The sequence below is a fragment of the Artibeus jamaicensis genome, unplaced genomic scaffold, assembly GCF_021234435.1.
Source record: "Artibeus jamaicensis isolate MK-2021 breed Jamaican fruit bat unplaced genomic scaffold, CSHL_Jam_final contig_447, whole genome shotgun sequence".
Taxonomy (NCBI): Eukaryota; Metazoa; Chordata; class Mammalia; order Chiroptera; family Phyllostomidae; genus Artibeus; species Artibeus jamaicensis.
The window spans coordinates 2,768,539-2,787,754 of record NW_026521834.1 but is presented as its reverse complement, the minus strand read 5'-3'; the positions used below and the strand labels follow the sequence as shown (position 1 = coordinate 2,787,754).

Here is a 19,216-nt window from a genome sequence, read left to right as displayed (position 1 = left end):
ATGTTTTATAAGTTTTCAATGAAGTCTTTTGCCATCTTAAGTTTATTCTTTTTGATGTTACATACATGGAATTGTTTCCCTATTTTCTTTTTGAAAAGCAATATATAGAAATGCAACGGATTTTTTGTAAGGTGATTTTGACTCTCAACTTTACTGAATTAGTTTAATAGCTTCATGGGGGAGGAGCGGTGTGTGTGTGTGGGTGTGTGTGGGTATGTGTGTGTGTGTGTGTGTGTGTGTAATCATTAGGGTTTTCCAAATAGAAGACTTTGGCATTTGGGAACAGAGCTAATTTCACTTTTCTTTTGTAATTTGAGTGCCTTTTACTTTTTTTTATTTCAGCCTAACTGCTCTGGTTAGGAATTTCAATAGTATGTTGAATTGAAGTGGCAAAAGGGGCATCCTTTCTTTGTTCCTGATGTTAAGGGAAAAGTTCTCGGTCTTTTACCATTAATGTTCATTAGCTGTGAGTTTTTCTATGTGGTCTTTATTATGTTGAGATACTTTCTACCTATTCCTAGACTGCTAAGAATTTTTATCATGATTTTGTCAAATTCATTTTCTGCATTTATTGCTATGACCGTGGGTTTATTCTTTAGCATACTGATGTGATAGATTACACTAATTAATTTTTGCATATTGACCAAGTCTTGCATAACCTACTTGGTCATGAAATCTATTTACTATTCATTTACTTACTTAATCATTTATTATTATTTTTTTACTGTTCTCCTTACTAGCCAAATTCAACTTCTACTTCTGTGCCTTATCTTAGGCTCCTTTCTCCATGCAATAAAAAAATATTTTCTGCTTTCCTGGTTATCCCCTACATATATGAATTCACCAAGTGCCACCTGCAGACCATATACATCAGAATCAACTTAGGGGCTTATAAGAAATGCAAATGCCTACTCAGAGACTTTTAGAAATTTCTACTGAGATCTGGACTGAAACCTTCCTAAACTCGTTGGCCCTGACACCCCAAAGAAGACACTCTTCATAGGAGCATCCTTCTCATCCTACGTGGGCTGTGACATGATTTATATTCTCTCCCTCTCATGCCATATCCCAACTCCCTCACCCCATTAAGGCTTCAAAACCCAGCTCAGGATCACTGTGACTTCCATACTCTGTATGATTTAGGACCTGAACTTTTCAGAAAAAAAGAAAACAGAGGAAGAGATAAGCAGTTTAAAAATATGATTTATGACATATCTATACCAATATAATACTTTCAGTTTCTGTACTTTTCTAAAATAAAAATAATACCAGCAACTATATATTTAGGGACTTGATTCTTTCATTTAATATTATGTTTCTAAGACTATCAGCTATAATTAATTTCTAATACCATATCACATTCCATTGTATGAAAAATTACAATATACTTACTTCTTTTTCTGTTAATCTATGTCTCCTTTTTCTATACATTATAACCAATATTGCTTCATTTTTAAACTCTTTTCTAGTGCCCTTTATGCAAGAGTTTTTCTAAGCCATCTAAAAGGTAATTGCTAGATTATATAATAGTATTGATTTGTATCATTTTTTTTGTTGCTACATATTCTGGATATAAAACATGTATACAAGATCAGTGTTATAAATTTACTCTTCCACTTTATAGAAAGTCCTCCTATGTCTGTCATGATGTATGATTAACAGAAATTCTTAGTTTTAATATAACCCAGTATATCAATTTTTACCTACATGGTTATACTGCTTTTGAGATCCTGTTTATAAAATCCTTTCTGACAGTAATATTATGAAGTTTTTCCGCTCTGGGTGGTGGTGCTCAGTGGACTGACTGACAGACCAAGAAGCAAAGAATTGCCAGTTCAATACCCAGTCAGGGCACATGCCTGAGTTGCCAGCCAGGTACCCAGGCAGCAGTCTGTGAGAGGCAACCGATTGAGAAATCTGGCACATCGATATTCCTCTCTCTTTCTCCTTCCCTTCCCCTCTCTCTCAAAAAAAAAATAAATCAAGAAATAAAAGTTTAAAGTTTTGCTTTTTATATTTATGTGTTTATAATTAGTTATCAGTTTTTGTATGTGGGGAAGTCAGAATCTAATTTCATTTCCATTCCTATGCAATACCAACTTTTGGGGCACAATTTATCAAATGCTGTTTTCTTTCCCTATTGGTATTCAGGGTCAAATAGCGACTCTGTCATATAGCAACCTTGCATACACTCATGGATCTGTTTCTCTTACCAACTCAGTTGTTCCATACTAGCTTAATATATCACATATTGAAATTGTCCTGGCACAAACTCATTACCTTCTTCAGTTAATTCCACCCCTAGGTATATACCTTAGGGATTAGTGCCCACATATATCATCAGCAGACATTAGAAGAATATTAAGAGCAGCGTTTTGTGATAATAGCCTCAACAGTAAATCTTAGAGATAACCCAACAATAAAATGGAAAACCTGTATTATATACAAATACTGGATTACTACACAGTAATAAAACAAAGTTAACTAACTACAGCAACATGCAATAACAATGATGTTTTTAACATTTACATGTTCAGCAAAAAAAGTTAGACACAAAAGCTTACGTTTTGTAAATTCCATTTCAATGACGTTCAGGAAGGATAAATTGAACTATATTGTCTATGCTGACATATTTAAATGGTATAAAAAAAGGTAAAGATGTGGTTACCCTAAAAGTCAGGACTGATCATAGCTACTGGTAAGGAAGCTATTTATGATTGGTGATAGCAATGTTCTACATATTCATCCATTTTTATATCTCCTTAGGTGTTAATACTGTACTTTACATCCCCAAGGCTATTCTGTAACTACCTGTTTGTACTTCTTAATGCCCTCACCTCTTCACTCATTCCCTCTCCTCCCCACCCCCATCTGACAACAATCAAAACACTCTCCGAATCCATGACTCTGCCTCTATTCTTGTTTGCTTAAGTTTGTTTTTTAGATTCAATTGTTGATATGTATTTATCGCCATCTTATTGTTCATAGTTTTGATCATTTTCTTAAATAAGTCCTTTTAACATTTCATACAATAATATGTTGGTGATGATAAACTCCTTTAGTTTTTCCTTGTCTGGGAAGTTCTTTTTTCTTATTTTATTTTATTTATTTATCTTTAGAGGGGAAGGAGAGAGGGAGAGAAACAGCAATGTATGGTTGCCTTTTGTGCATCCCCTGCTGGGAACTGGCCTGCAGGGAACCTGCCTGCAACCTGGACATGTGCCCTGACTGGGAATCGAACCATGATCCTCTGGATCGCAGGCCTGTGCTCAATCCACTGAGCTACACCAGCCAGGGCGGAAGTTCTTTATCTGTACTTCGATTCTAAATGATATCTTTGCAAGGCAGAGCAATCTTGGATGTAGGTCTCTGCTCTTCATGATTTTGAGTATTTGTTACCAATCCTCTAGCCTGAGAAGTTTCTTTTGAGGATCAGTTGACAGTCTTTTGGGAACTGCCCTGTAAGTACTTCTTTTCTCTTGCTGCTTTAAAGATTCTCTCTTTAAACTTTGGCATTTTAATTATGATAGGTCTTGGAGTGGGCCTCTTTGCATCCATTTTGTTTGGGACTCTCTGTGCTTTCTGAACTTGCATGTATTATTTCCTTCACCAAATTAGGCAAGTTTTCATTCATTATTCTTTCAAATAGGGTTCCAATTTCTTACTGTTTCTCTTCTCCTTCTGGGACCCCTATGATGTGAATGTTGGATCTCTTGAAGTTGTCCCAGAGGCTGCTTATACTATTTTCTCTTTTTTTTTTTGCATTCTTTTATCTTCTTCGTGCTCGGTCGATTGCTTATTTTGTGCTTGCTTATATTCCAAACCATTGATCTGATTCTCAGCTTCATTTACTCTACTGTTGTTTCCCTGTAAATTATTCTTTATTTCAATTACTGTATCTCTGTTTCTACTGGATATTTTTAATGCTGTTGAGGTCCTCACTATCCTTAAGTTCCTTGAGCATCCTTATAACCTATGTTTTGAACTCTGCATCTGATAGATTGCTTATCTCCATTTCATTTAGTTCTTTTTCTGGAGTTTTGATCTGTTCTTTCATTTGGACCAGTTTCTTTGTCTCATTTTGGCAGCCTCCCTGTGTTTGTTTCTATGTATTAGGTAGAACAGCTGTGACTCCCGTCTTGGCAGCATGGGCCTAATGTAGTAGATATCCTGATAGGGTTCAGTTGCACAGCCTCCCCTATCGCCTAAGTTGTGTACTTGAGGTGCATCCTTCGTGTTGGCGGAGTACACTTGTCTGATAGTTGAGTCGTAACAGGAGCTGGCAGGTCAAAAGGAGGGGGCTAACAAAAGCCAGTCAGCTGCAAGGACTGGCTATGACCACCGATCACTACTTTTTGTCCTCCACTGAGCAACTGTGCAGGGGCAGGGTGATGGTGCTCCTGTGTGGACTATAGCTGTCCACTGGGTGCACAGGCTCTCAGGTTTCTCAGGTGGTGCAGGCCAGAGTCAGCCCCGACCTGTTTTGCCTGGGGCCACCTTACATGAGCTATAAAGCCATATGAGATGGCTGCTACTTGTGCTGGGATTAGATTCCCAGGCAAAGCCAATCTGTGAATCAAGGCTGCCTGTTGCTAGTGCTGGGCCTGGAGCTACTTAGCAAGGGTTATGGAGGATGGGGATTTACTGAGGCCAGCTGTTGCTAATTTGAGAGGATTTAGGAATCTCTGAAGCATGAGCCAAGACCAGACATTTTCATATCGAAAAGTCATCGTTAAAAGTTTGGGTGGGCTATGTGGCTCTGTAGGGGGAGGGCTCAGAAAAGGGACAATTGCCTCTGCCCACCTATATATCTATGAGAAAGCTATCCTCCAATGCTCATCTTGATGGCAGACACTTCAGTTCCTCCCTGTATGCCAGTGGTGCCTTTCAAGCCGCTATCTTGGTGCTGGAGCTCAGAGGGAGTGAGTCTAAGTTTGTGTGTGGGTTCTTTAAGGAAAACTGCCTGGGACTCCAGAAGTTTATTTCATTATAAAAATGACTCAATCCCCACTGATTTATGCAGCCAGAAGTTTTGGGGAGTTATTTTTCTTGCACTGGCAACCTGGGCTGGGGGGGTCTAGTGTGGGGCTGGGACTACTTGATCCGAAGATACCCCTCCTGCATTTTTATCCACCACACATGGATGTGGGTCCAGCCTGTTCTGTGTCTGTCCCTCCTAACCATCTGGATCAATGTAGTTTAATTCGACAGATGTCAGACTCCTAGTCAACTCATTTCTGACGGTTCTGAGTAATGGTTGTTATATATTTTAGTTGTAATTTTGATGTGGTTGTGAGGAGGTGAGACATGTTTACATATGCTACCATCTTGACTGAAAGTCTGGAATGATCTTTTTCTGTAAAGTGTGGCAGAAATCTCTTTTGAACTGTCTGGTCTGGGTGATTTCTTTGTGGCACAATTTTAAATTATGGGCTCAATTTACATAATGTTTTCTAGAGGTGGTTCCAATCTGTCAGGCATAAAATTCTTAGAGTAGTCACTTTTTAATTTCTCATATACAGCTCTCCTTTTAAATTCCTTACTTTATTATTCATTTTCTCTTTCAGTATTGATTAATCTTACCAGAGGATTGTATATTTTATTAGTTTCCAATGAACTCTGTTCTTCAGTGATTCTATTATATCTTAGCATTATTTTGTTAATTCAGTGTATATGTTTTATTTCTTTTCTTTGCATTTTGAGGCTTATTCTCTTGTTTTACTGATTTTTTAACTGAACTCCTACTTTGTACCTTTCTAAGCATTTAAAAAGATTATATATGAATTAAAATCTATGAAATCTCCCTCTAGGGACTGGTTTAGATACAACCCATGTTTCAATAAGTAGCATAATATTAAGTTCTACATATTTTTATTATAATTTATTTTTTTACCTAAGTTTTTAAAACTTATCTTTTTTCCTTTAAGAATCAGAAGTTGAACCCAGTCTAGAACTCAGCTTATAACCACTATACTATTCTTTTATTCTGGTTTGTTATGAATCACCAATAGTGACAAAGAACTCTTTAACATGGCATACAAGACCTTCTGCATGATCTGGTTCCCACAATCCTTTCTCTGGATTCTTTGAACACCATACTACTCTACTGCACTCTGTGTTTTGGCAAGAATAGCTTTTTTCAACTTTTCTGAACCTACCATGCATTTTCACACTCATCAACCTATAATGTTTGCTCTAGCTTTTCTCCTTTAAATAACAGATAGTATCTATTCTTGAGATTTTAACTTAATCATTACTTCTACAGGATAAGTCAATTATGTCTTTGATATATCCTCATACCCCTAAGTAACTCTTCATAATAGCACTTAGACTGTAAGATCCATGAGGAAGGAGAATGTATCTATATTTGCTTATGTTGTATCTATCCTCAGCACATGGAATGAATAATTTTGCAATACTTACAGAATGAATAAATAAATGAACACATTCCTGGCCCATATCAAATATTATAATAGGTACCAGATACAGAAAGGTAACAAACTTGTCTCTGGGAACTCACTGTGTCATATCCCTACCTTCTCTTCATATTCTCATCAAATTTCGGAATACAGTATTGTGGAAAATAAGACATTAATATTGCTGACAATGACACTAGAATTATTTGGAATACACAGGCTTACATGAAATGAAGCCTTTTCTCATTGAAGCACATTTCTAAGGTGACCCTTCCTAAAGTGAACCATCAAGATGTCATAAACTGTCACTTTCTTAGTATAGTTAAGACACAAATAATTCTCTTTGTACAGTGATTTTAAAACATCACTGATTATAAATGAATAACACTAACTCCAAAACAGACTTATGGGAAGAATATACAAAAATATTTTTAAAAACCTTAAAAGGCAAATATACATAAGAATTTAGTATATGAAAAAAGTATCATTTCAAATAAGAAGGGAAAGGATAAAATAATAAAGAGTTATAACACCATCATTTAAAAATCAAAAACATTAAGTCTCTTTTTAAATTATATCTTTCTGCCCTAGCTGGCATAGCTCAGTGGATTGAGCACGGGCCTGTGAAGCAAAGGGTCGCCAGTTTGATTGGCAGTCAGGGCACATGCCTGGGTTGCAGGCCAGGTTCCTAGTAGGGGACACATGAGAGGCAACCACACATTGATAGTTCCCTCTCACTCTTTCTCCTTCCCTTCTCCTCTCTCTAAAAATAAACAAATAAAATATTAAAAAAATAAATTATATCTTTCTTTGCCTTTCTAAACAAAAAAATGAACAATACAAAAACCACTTTACTAAAATCCACTGGGAATATAAATATAAATGCATACAGCTTAAAAATAGCCATGCTTACAAATCTGCAACCTTGACAATGACTGACCATAAACATAGTATTAATTCATACCTTACACGTAAGTAAATTTCAACTGACATGGCTGTTGAGGCCCAGTGGACTGAACAGTGGCCCATGGATCAAAAAGTGCTGGTTAAATTCCCAGTCAGGGAATGTGCCTGGGTTTTGGACCAGGTCCCCAGTTGGGGGTATGTGAGAGGCAACAAACTGATGTTTCTCTTGCATATCGATGTTTCTCTCCCTTCTCCCTTCCCCTCTTTAAAAATAAACAAGTAAAATATTAAACAAAATAAACTGCAATTGATTTAAGGTCCTAAATGTAAAAAAGTAGTATGTAATCCATCAAAGAAGAGTAAATAAATTATAATATATTCATAGCATGGAATAGTATAATTCATGTTACCAATGACAAGATGTTCGTGATACAGGAAGAGAAACAGTTAAGTTACAAAATTAAGTATAGTACATTACCAAGTACTTAAAATAAGATTTGCATATGCACATATTTATAAATGCATTAAAAAGGTATAAAAGGATATATATGGCAAGAAAATATAAATAAAACTAAATGTCAAAGAACAAACATGAAGAGTTAATATTCTGACTATATCACTTAAAAATAAAAAAAAAAGGTAAGGAACATAAACAAATTCTAATCTCCAAATACACAAATAAGTGCAAATTGAAACATGTAGGAAGTAACATTTAAGAAGTGAATTTCACCTATATCAGACTGATAAAGATTAAAAGGATACATTTTAGGGTAGATAAGGGTAAGTAAATAGTATAATACAACTATTACTATATGATAGTAAAAGTATAAACAGATGTGACATTCAAGAGGCTATTGGACAATATATGTTGAAAGACTTAAAATGTATCTAGCAGTTTTAATTTGTACTTCTCTAATTGTGAACAAAGATTACAATGTTAGTGAGACTGAGCATGCTGTACTTAGTAAAGCTAAAGCTATCTGCAAACAGTGAATATTATATTGATTCATTTAAACACATCAAATAAACCTTCAGGGAAAGAAATGATTGGATATATAACAAAAGGATTAAATGGTCTTTTCTTTTGTAATTTTTGGCTTTCAGCTCTATAACTTTTACAAAAAAGTAAAACTATAAAAGGAAACTGAAGAAAATAAATCTAACATGCATGAAGATTTAAAATGTACTTGGTGATAGGATAAAAAGATTAGAGCACCGTAAAGATAAAATGATGTGATAATAAAAACAATTCCACTCACATAGCTATATACTGGATAAAATACATACATAATCTCTCTGGACCTTGATTTTTTTCATCTATAAAGTGACAGGCTTGAACTGGAACATTACAATTTTGCTTTGTATGTACTTATAACTTTGGACAGCCACAAGTAAGAGCACTTTTAATTAGAACACAAAAGAACAAATCTTACATAATAAAATGTTTTCAGGTTAACTGAATTATGCAGCAACATAGATAAGTTACCTTTTCATAAACGCTACTTTCCTCTACTGAGATAAAATGTTAAACAAGGAATTACCTTTTGGTATTCTCTTGCTCTTGTTCTGAGAATGGCTTCTGCTTTTTCTTGGCCTGTTCTTCCAAAAGCCAACTTTTCCTCTTCAATCCCTTCTTATGGTTGGAATTCAGGTTCACACTCTGAACAACAGCTTCAATGACATCTTGAACTGTATCAGGACCAAGGTGTAGTGCTGCTTCTTCTTCACCTTCATTCAATTTTGGGCTGACAAACTGAGTAGTTTGAAATGCTTGCATTGATACCACAGCCTGGAGGGGACATTTCCGAGGTCGACCTGGTCTGCGTTTCACGAAGTTATTTCCTGTCCTGGCCTGTCTTTGAAGTTTTTTGGCTTTTAAAATTTTATTTACATGATCCAGGTTTTTCTTGGTGGCCAAGATTTTGTCATAATTGCACATTTTCCGAGCTTGGCGCTGCATAGCTTCTACTACACTTCTCTTGATATGATGAGAGGAACAGCTGCTTGGCAACTTTTCAGAAAGGAGTGAGATGCTGTTACTACAAGAGTCACTGGGTACTGCAGGCACTAGAAGGCTGTCTGGCTTTCCCAGGGATCGTTCCTTGCTGTGGTTATGGCCTGGACTGGAAGAAGGTGGCACAGAGGCAGATGCAATCACAGCATCAATGTTTTTTTCCAGGGGCTCTTGATTTTCATGTTGTACCATCCGCTGCAGCAGACTATCCACGGAGTCGTCCCCAGAAGAAACCAATCTTGGACTTCGAGAGGGAACTCCATTCACTAAATAATAAGACAAATCACATATAGATATAAATTAAACACAGCTAGTTATTAAAATAACTTTCTACACTGGATAAAAGACAAGGAATACTGCTTTATTTTTGACAGCAAGATGAAACATCATAATACCATATGCATTTGTCTTTCACAGACTGGTCAACAGCTTACTTTCCTAAGTAAGGTACATTACAGTAACCATAATTCAAAATTGACCCATATTTCCCTAATGATATGTGAATTAAAACAACAATTCTCACTCTCTGAGATGAAAAGCAGAAATAAGAGTTAATTTCTTCAAAAATGAAGATCCAGTTAAAGGACTTGACAGTCACAGCAATCTTGGATCCTGGATAAAGATCTAAACTTTAAATATAGATGATATTGCTAGCTCAGACCTTTTTTCCTGACAATGTTTTAAGTGCAAAGGTATAGAAATGAAACTCTCCTGCAAAGCTTTAAAATTACAATTTAAAAAATCTGTACAAACTAGTATAGAAAGAATATATATTGACAGCAAAATTAGAAATAAGTAGTCTTAGATAAACCTTGTTATCTTACTGGCCCAAGGATGGGGTCATCTTTGTTTCTTCAGTACCACTCGACAACTTTTTATGACTATAATTAATGTGGGAAATGCTCAACTTCCTCTGGTAAGCTGTATTAGTTTTACAGTATTAGGAAACTCAGATCATAATGGGCCACTTCCCAAAATGCATGGTTTACTACTAATAATCATGTTATACTTTTCCAAAGTTAATCAATGAATTTCTTATCTACATGACTATAAAATATACTATTCTAGACACTCTTTTATAAACTCTAGGCATTCGAGATCCTAATAGCATCTATCTGACAACACTGAAATTTTATCAAATTACTAATAACTTCCTAAAAAAACTAAGTATTCTTTAAATGGAATATTTTCAAAATTTAAAACTCTCAGCTATATTTTATATTACTATTATTTAAAATCCTGCCTACACCAGACCTGGACCCAAGATGTGGATCATCAGAAGTTCCTGCAGCTGAGACAGAATGACCTAAGATAATTTTCTATTAATAACTGTAATTGTAAGATCTTTCTCCTTCCCCATTTTATGGAGACAGGCATGAAATGCAGTTTCATGTTTTCCCTCGAGGTAATTTTTTTCCTGATTGCTTCCCTGTCTGTAATAGTCTGCTGCGCCCACAGAACTCATTTTTCTCTATACATGTACATTACATGATTATAAGTGAAATGATAATACATTAAATGGTGTTAACCTTAAAAATATTCTATCTCCACTGTTTCTGGTAATACATTTCCATTATCTTCCAATTACTTGCAACTCCAATAAACTGAAGTTTCTGTCTCTCCTTCAAAATCAATAAGAAGAAAAACTGAAAAATAAATGCTCTATAGTTTCTCAACCTCCCTAGTTCAAGTCCTTTTCTGGCTTCAACACTACACTCCCTGGCACTTCATTCAATTATCGACTAAATTCTGGTGGCTCATAAATCTCTATTATATATATATAACTTCTTTCTAAGTCTTTTACATGTTTCATAATTTCTCAAATTCTCCATATTTACAATTTCATCATCTCCTCCTTTATCCTTGCTCCTCCTCCAGATTTTCTATATCAGTGAATGACATCATAAAGTTTCTAGTCCCAAAGAGACTTTAAAAGAAAGGCTATGAGAAGAGACAAAGACATTACATAAAATGGATCAATTCAACAAGAGATTATAGCCCTTGAAAAGATCTGTGCACACAACACAGGAGCATTTTAATATATAAAGCAAGGGGTGTCAAAACTTTTGGTGTCTCTGGGCCACATTGGAAGAAGAGTTGTCTTGGGCCATGAATTAAATACACAAACACTAAGGGAAAAAAAAATCTAATAATGCTTTAAGTAAATTTATGATTTTCTGTTGGGCTGCATACACAGCCATCCTGAGCCGCACATGGCCCACTGGCTGTGGGTTGGACACAAACAAATACTAATGGACATAAACAGTGAGTTTGACAGTAATGCAGTCATAGTAGCAGACTAACACCTAATTCATATTAATAAATACATATTCCAGAAAGAAAATCAGTAAGAAAACTGCGGCTCCAAATAATGACACATTAGACCAGATGAATTTAATTGGTATTTAAAAAAGAAAATCACCACAAAGCACCAGGATATAACATTCTTTTAAAGTGCTCATAGCATATTATCCCAGGTAGACAATGTGTTAGGACACAAAAAAAGTCTCAATAAATTTAAGAATATTAAAATCATATCAAGCATCTTCTCCAACCAGAATGTCATAAAACTAGAAACCAAATGATATCAGAACATATCTTGAGACAGATGAAAATGAAAACACAAGAACTCTAAATCTATGAAATACAGCAAAAGCAGTCCTAAGAGGGAAATTCATAGCAATACAGATCTACCTCAAGAAACAAGAAACATTTCAAGCAACCTAACTTTACATCTAAAGGAATTAGAAAAAGAATCAGAAACATGGCTGAAAGTGAATATAAGATACAAAATAAAAAAGAATGGAATGAAAATAAAGTCTAAATAAACAATACAAAAGATCAATGATACAGAGGGCTGGCTCTTCAAAAAGACAAGCAAAACTGATAAAACTTTAACTGCTAATTCCTAGAAACATACAATCTTCGAAAACTGAATCAAGAAGAAATGGTACATGTGGACAGACTAACTACTAATGAAATAAAAAAGTAACTCACAAAAACCAAAAAATCCTGGATTTGATGACTGTATGGATGAATTTTATCAAACAGTCAAAGAAAAATTTAACACCTGTCCTAAAACTATTCCAAAAATTTCAGGAGAAAAGGTTCCCAAGATCATTTCATGAGGCAGCATTACCCTGATTCCAAAAATGGACAAAGACATTACAAAAAAAGAGTTATAGGCCAATGTCCCTGATAGACATGGATGCAAATACCCCGAAAAAATATTAGCAAATAAAACTCGACAATACTTTAAAAAGATCATATACCTTGATAATGTGGAATTTATTCCTGAGGAAAAAGGGGTTTAGTATTTGCAAGTCAATTAACATGATATACCACATACACAAAATGAAAGATATAAATCTTATCATATCACTAGTATAGAAAAAAATATTGCACGAAATCTAGCGCCCATTTATATAAAAACTCTCAGCAAAGGAGAAATATAGAAAATGTACCTCAACACAATAAAGGCAGTACATGACAAACACGAAGCTAACATCATTTTCAACTGTGAAAAGATAAAAGTGTTTTACTTAAGATCAAGAACAAGACAAGAATGTCCAGTTTCACCACTTTTATTTAATATAGTATTGAAAATGCTAGACAAGAAAATCCTTTTCTTGTCTCTGCAATAAGACAAGAAATAGAAATAAAAGGCACTCAAATTGGAAAGAAAGATGTAAAACTGTCATTATTTATAGATGACATGATAGACCAATTTCTTGACAGGGTGGCCCAGGATGGCTATGAATGTGGACCAACACAAAATCATATATATACTTAAAATCTTTTGGTTTTGTTCATTTGTTTTCATTAAGTGTGTGTGTATTTAATGTGCGGTCCAAGACAACTTTTCTTCTTCTAGTATGGTTCAGAAATGCCAAAAGGTTGTACACCCGAAAAACTGAAATTGGACTAACATTTAAGACACAAAACCATAAAACTCCTAGGAAAAAAACACTGGCAATAAACTCTTTGACACTAATTTTAGTATTATTTTTTTGTAAGTCTCCTTGAGAAAGGGAAACAACAGAAAATAACAAATGGACTACGACAAGCTAAACAGATTTTGTACAGCAAAGGAAACCATCCATAAAACCAGACAACAGATCTACTAAATGGAAGAAGATATTTGCCAATGATACAGACGAGTTTCATATTCAAAATATAAAAAGAACACATCTGATTAAAAAATGAGTAGAGGACATGAATAGACATTTCTCCAAAGGTGACGCAGTAATGGCCAAAACACATGAAAAGATGCTTGATGTCACTATTCATCAGAGACAGGTAGAAATTAAAACCAAAATGAGATATTTATTAGAATGGTTATCACCAATACATCAACAAACAGTAAGTGCTGGCAAGGATGTAGAGAAAAAGTAACTCTTGTACATGGTTGTTGGAACTGTAAACTGGAACATGTGAAAAACAATATGGAGGTTCTTCAAAAAATTGCAAATACAACTACAATATGACGCAGCCATTTTAATTCTGGGTATTTAATGAAATCCAAAACATTATATTGAAAAGATATATGCATTCCTATGTTCAGTGCAGTGTTATATCCAAGATATGAAGGCAACCTAAGTGCCCACTGATAGAAAACTGGATAAAGAAAATGTGGTATACATTTACAATGGAATATTACTTGGACATTAAAAGAATCAAATCTTACCATTTCTAACAACATGTAAAGAGTTACAGTGTATTATGCTAAGTGCAGTAAGTCAGACACAGAAAGACAAATACCCTATGATTTTATTTATGTGTGGAATCTTAAAGCACAGTATAGGAAATATAAATAATATTGCAATAACTATGTACAGTGCCAGTTGGGAAAAATATTATTGGGGTGAATACTTAAGTTATATAAGTATCTAATCCCTATGCAATACACCTGAAGCAAATTCTGCATAGTAACTTAAATTAAAAATTTTAAAAGATTTTCTTTATTTATTTTTAGAGAGAGGGAAAAGGAGAGAGAAAGAGAGGGAGAGAAACATCCATGTGTGGTTACCTCTTGTGCATCTCCTACTAGGGACCTGTCACACAACCCAGGCACGTGCCCTGACTGGAAATTGAACTAGTGAACTTTTAGTACACAGGCTGGCACTCAATCCACTGAACCATATATAGTCATGGTTGTAATTTAAATATTAAAAAAAAAAATGCAAGTTCAACCAAAATGGAGGACATACTGATCAAAAAATCTCAGCTTTATCTCAAATGAAAATTAAATTTGCCAGGCAAATGGGCACTACCAATCTATAAGAAATTTTAATTATTTTTTTTCTGAGTCTCACAGAATATGAGAGACAATACAAATATGCATGAGAGACAAAGGTTGAGCATAAGCTTGTGATCAGGAACTCTCTGCAGATATCAATCAGAATTAATGCTCTTTATTTCTGTTCAATCAAGACTTTTGTTTCCAGTTTCTTACTTAAAAGTTCAGTAATATTTTAAGAAATGTTTTCCATATTTTATCTAGTATTTTTAGTTTTAGGTACCAAGAAGTTTGATTGTTCTGCATATCTAATCTACCACCATACTGCTGAAAATAAAGAGCTCTAATTTACTCCAAAGCCACCTAAATTGCAACAAACTTCTTTCTCCCTCTCATTACCAAATTACTCAAGTTCTACACGTGCAAACTAGTTTTCTAAAAAAAAATCATTACTCAATCATTTAACACTCTCTGTCCAAATCTTTCTTGACCTCTTTATGACATCTCACATTAAAAGGCTTCTAAGATGTGTACTCCTTGATTTTTCTATTAAAAAATCTATTTAAAATTTTATGTCATTCACTCACATCGTTTCTTCTACTTCCTTTTCAAATGCTAATATTTCTTATATCTTCATCCCTGTCATCTTCTTAATACATTTTCTCCTAGAGCAATCTCATTCACTGTCAGATTTAAATTTATGTATGTACTGCTAGATCAGTATCTCTACTATGTCTCTCAAACTATAAACCACTGCTTCCAAATGGCCACCTAAAATCTCCACCTCAATAAACCAAAGCCAGTTCAAATTCAATATATCCAAACTTGAAGCCATTATCTGTTTTTACCTATTTGTTTTTTGCCACAATCCATTTTCCATACTGTAATGTTTTAGCATTTTCCCAAAATGCCAATGTGATGCACTCTATCATCATTTATAAATATTTTGTTGCCCCCTCCCTCAACAGAATTATAATTTCATGCCACTTCGACTTAAGAGTTACCCTTATGACTTGCTTTGGCATTAAAATGTGAGAAGAAACATGTTACTTGGGCAGAAATCTTAAAGAGTCAGCAAGCACTGGGGTGCCCAAAATGTCCTTCTGGTTGTTTTCATAAGATGGCTCTAGTAGAGCTTAGTTGTCATTAACTTCTTTGAAAACAATTTTGTTAGATTGTATTGTGATAACTGTCATATCAGCATTTGTTTAATTTATTTATTGTTGGGTTATTACATTTGCCCCTTCATTGTTCTCATGTTCCCTGCTCACTGCCCTCCCCACAGTCAATCCTCACACCTTGTTATCCATGTCCATGGGTCATTTATACTTGTTCCTTAAAAAGGCCCTTCTCCTTCTTTGTTCCCTTATCCCCCTCCCGCACCCACTCTGGTCCTTGTCAGTCTGTTCCTTGTTTTACATGCATTTGGTTTTATTTTGTGTGTTTGTTTGTATTGTTCATTAGGTTCCACTTATAGCTGAGATTATATGGCATGTATTTCACCATCTGACTTATTTCATTTAGTATGATACTCTCCAGTTCCCTCCACGCTGTAACAAAGATTAGGAATTCCCTCATTTCTGCTGAATAGTACTCCATTGTGTAAATGTATGAGCACTTAGGCTGTTTCCAAAAATTGGCTAATTAAATAATGCTGCTATGAAACCAGGGGTATATAGTTTCTTTTGAATTGGTGTTTCAGAACTCTTAGGGTATAATGCTAGCAGTGGAATAGCTGGATGAAAAGGCAGTTTCATTTTTAGTTTTCTTAGAAAATGCCATACTGTTTTCCACTGTGGCTGTATCTGTCTGCATTCCCACAAACAGTGCACTAGGGTTCCCTTTTCTCTGTGTAATCGCCCAGCACTGTTGTCTGCTGATTTGCTAATGATGGTCATTCTGACTGGTGTGAGGTGGTATTGTCACCGTGGTTTTAATTTTCACCTCTCTGCTGGCTAGTGATGCTGAGCATCCTTCCATAAGCCTACAGACCCTCTGTTTGTCTTCCTTGGAGAAATGACTGTTCAGGTCTTTTGCCCATTTTTTAATTGGACCGTTTATCTTCCTGGTACTGACTCATATGAATTCCTTATATATTTTGGAGATCAAAACCTTGTCTGAGGTATCATTGGCAAGTGTTTTTCCATAGTTTCTTTTTCAATTTGATGATTTCCTTAGCTGTGAAAAACCTTTTTAATTTGATGAAATCCCACTTGTTTATTCTTTCCTGTATTTCCTTTGCCATACAGAAGGTATCAGGGAAAATACTGCTGTGTGGGATAGCTGAAATTTTACTACCTATGTTTTCCACCAGGACTTTTATGGTGTTGTGGCTTATATTTAAGTCTTCTATCCATCTAGAGTTTATTTATTTTTATATGTGGTGTTAAGTTGGTTATCGAAATTCATTTTTTTAAGTATATTTTATTAGTTGTTATTATACTTGTCCCTGTTTTCCCCCATTTATACCCCCTCTGCCCCACACCCCTAAATCCTCCAGCATTCCCCCCAATTAGTTCATGTCCATGGGTTGTACATATAAGTTCTTTGAATTCTGATTCTTATACCATTTTGGCTTTTCGTCTATTTTATACCTACCTATTATGCTTCTTATTCTCTGTACTCCCCCCCATGCCTCCCCCCCCCCACTGGAAACCCTCCATGTTATGTCCATTTCTCTGATTCTGTTCCTGTTCTGGTTGTTAGCTTAGTTTTTGTTTTCATAGTTTTTCTTTTTTTTAAGGTTCATTTGTTGAGAGTTGTGAATTTGTTGTCATTTTACTGTTCATATTTTTGGTCTTCAATTTCTTAGATAAGTCCCTTTAACATTTCATATAGTAAGGGCTTCGTGATGTTGAATGCCTTTAACTTGACCTTATCTAGGAAGCACTTTATCTGCTCTTCCACTCTAAATAACAGCTTCGCTGGATAGTGTAATCTTGGATGTAAGTCCTTGACTTTCATGACTTGGAATACTTCTTTCCAGCCCTTTCTTGCCTGTAAGGATTTTTTTTTTTTTTTTTGAGAAATCAGCTGATAGTCTTATGGGCACTCCTCTGTAGGTAACTCTCAACTTCCTTCTTACTGCTTTTAAGATTCTCTATCTTTAATCTTGGGTAATTTGATGATGTATCTTGGTGTGTTCCTCTTTGGGTCCAACTTTTTAGGGACTCTCTGGGCTTCCTGTAAGTCTATTTTCTTTGCCAGACTGGGGAAGTATTCCTTCATTATTTGTTCAAATAAGTTTTCAATTTCTTGCTCTTGATCTTCTCCTTCTAGCACCCATAAAATCCAGATACTACAATGTTTAAACTTGTCCCAGAGGCTCCTAAGACTCTCTTCATTCTCAAATTCTTGTTTCTTTATTCTGTTCTGGTTGGATGTTTATTTTTTCCTTTTGTTGCAAATCACTGATTTGAGTTCTGGTTTTCCTCCTGTCATTGTTGGTTCCCTGAATATTTTGCTTTATTTCAATTTGGATATTCTTGATTTGTTCTTTCATTTATTGACCAAGCTCCATCAGTTTTATGAGCATTTGAATTACCAGGGCTTTGAACTCTCCATCAGATAGGTTGGCTATCCCCTCATTGCCTAGCTTTCTTTCTGGAGTTTTGGTCTATTCTCTCATTTGGGCCATATTTCTTTATCTCCACGCACCTATTAAATTGTAAGGGGGCAAGACCTTAAGTATTCACCTCGGCAGGGCAACCTCCTTGCTTTAGCACTGTTTGTGGGGAAGGGGCCAAAGAGGGAACAATGCAGCTCACCTGATCAGCTCTAGCCCCCCTTTCCAACAAACCCTTGTGTGAGACTGGGAGTTTCTCTCACTGTGGCAATCCCTGTTGTAGTTCACAGTCAGCTCTGAGTCTAAGTTTCCTGTTCAGTCAGCCCTGCCTGTATAGCCTGCTGCCTTGGCATGGGTTGGCTCTATCAGCCCATCTTACTGGTCTGGGTGGTCTGTTGACTGCTTCTTTAATTCCCTGGTTGTTGGAGTTCCATGCAGCTCATTTTCTGGCACTTCTGGTTGTTTACTGATTTTTAGATTGGTTGTTATCCTTTTTTTGGTTGTATGAAGAAGCAAAGGATTTCTACCTAAGTGTCTATCTTGGCTGGAAGTCTTGAGTTTCATTATTTTTCATGTAGCTCCAGATCTCCCAATACCATTTCTTAAAGAGGCTATTTTTACTCCATTTTATGCTCCCGTTCTCTTTGTAGAATATTCATTGTCCAGAGACTTGGGTTTAATTCTGGGCTCTCTATTCTGTTTTACTGATGTTTGTGTCTGTTCTTAGGCCACTACCAAACATTTTATTACAGTGGCCTTGTAATATAGTTTTATATCACATATTGTAATCCCTCCTACTTTGTTCTGTTTTTTCAAACTGCTGTGGCTATGGAGGGTTGTTTATGGTTCCATGTAGGTTTTTGAAATGTTTGTTCTGTATCTGTGAAATATGTCACTGGTATTTTAATTGGGATTGTGTTCAATATATAAACCACTTTGGGTAGTACAGATACTTTAATGATGTTAATTCTTCCAATCCATGAATACGGTATATGGTTCTATTTATTTGTGTCTTCCTTAATTCTCTTCTTCAGTGTTGTGTAGTTTTCTGAGTATAGGTCTTTTACCTACTTTGT

General features: G+C 35.3%; 1 protein-coding gene across 4 annotated transcripts in view; it reads right to left on the bottom strand.

The window, feature by feature from the left end:
- Nucleotides 1-19,216, bottom strand: part of ASH1L (ASH1 like histone lysine methyltransferase) — a 188,771-nt gene that overhangs the window by 93,376 nt on the left and 76,179 nt on the right. For all 4 annotated transcript variants that reach the window (XM_053666283.1, XM_037132526.2, XM_053666284.1 and 1 more), the window contains exon 4: nt 8,864-9,602. In XM_053666283.1, coding sequence (XP_053522258.1) covers nt 8,864-9,602 — 739 coding nt within the window. The remainder of the gene's footprint in view (nt 1-8,863; nt 9,603-19,216) is intronic.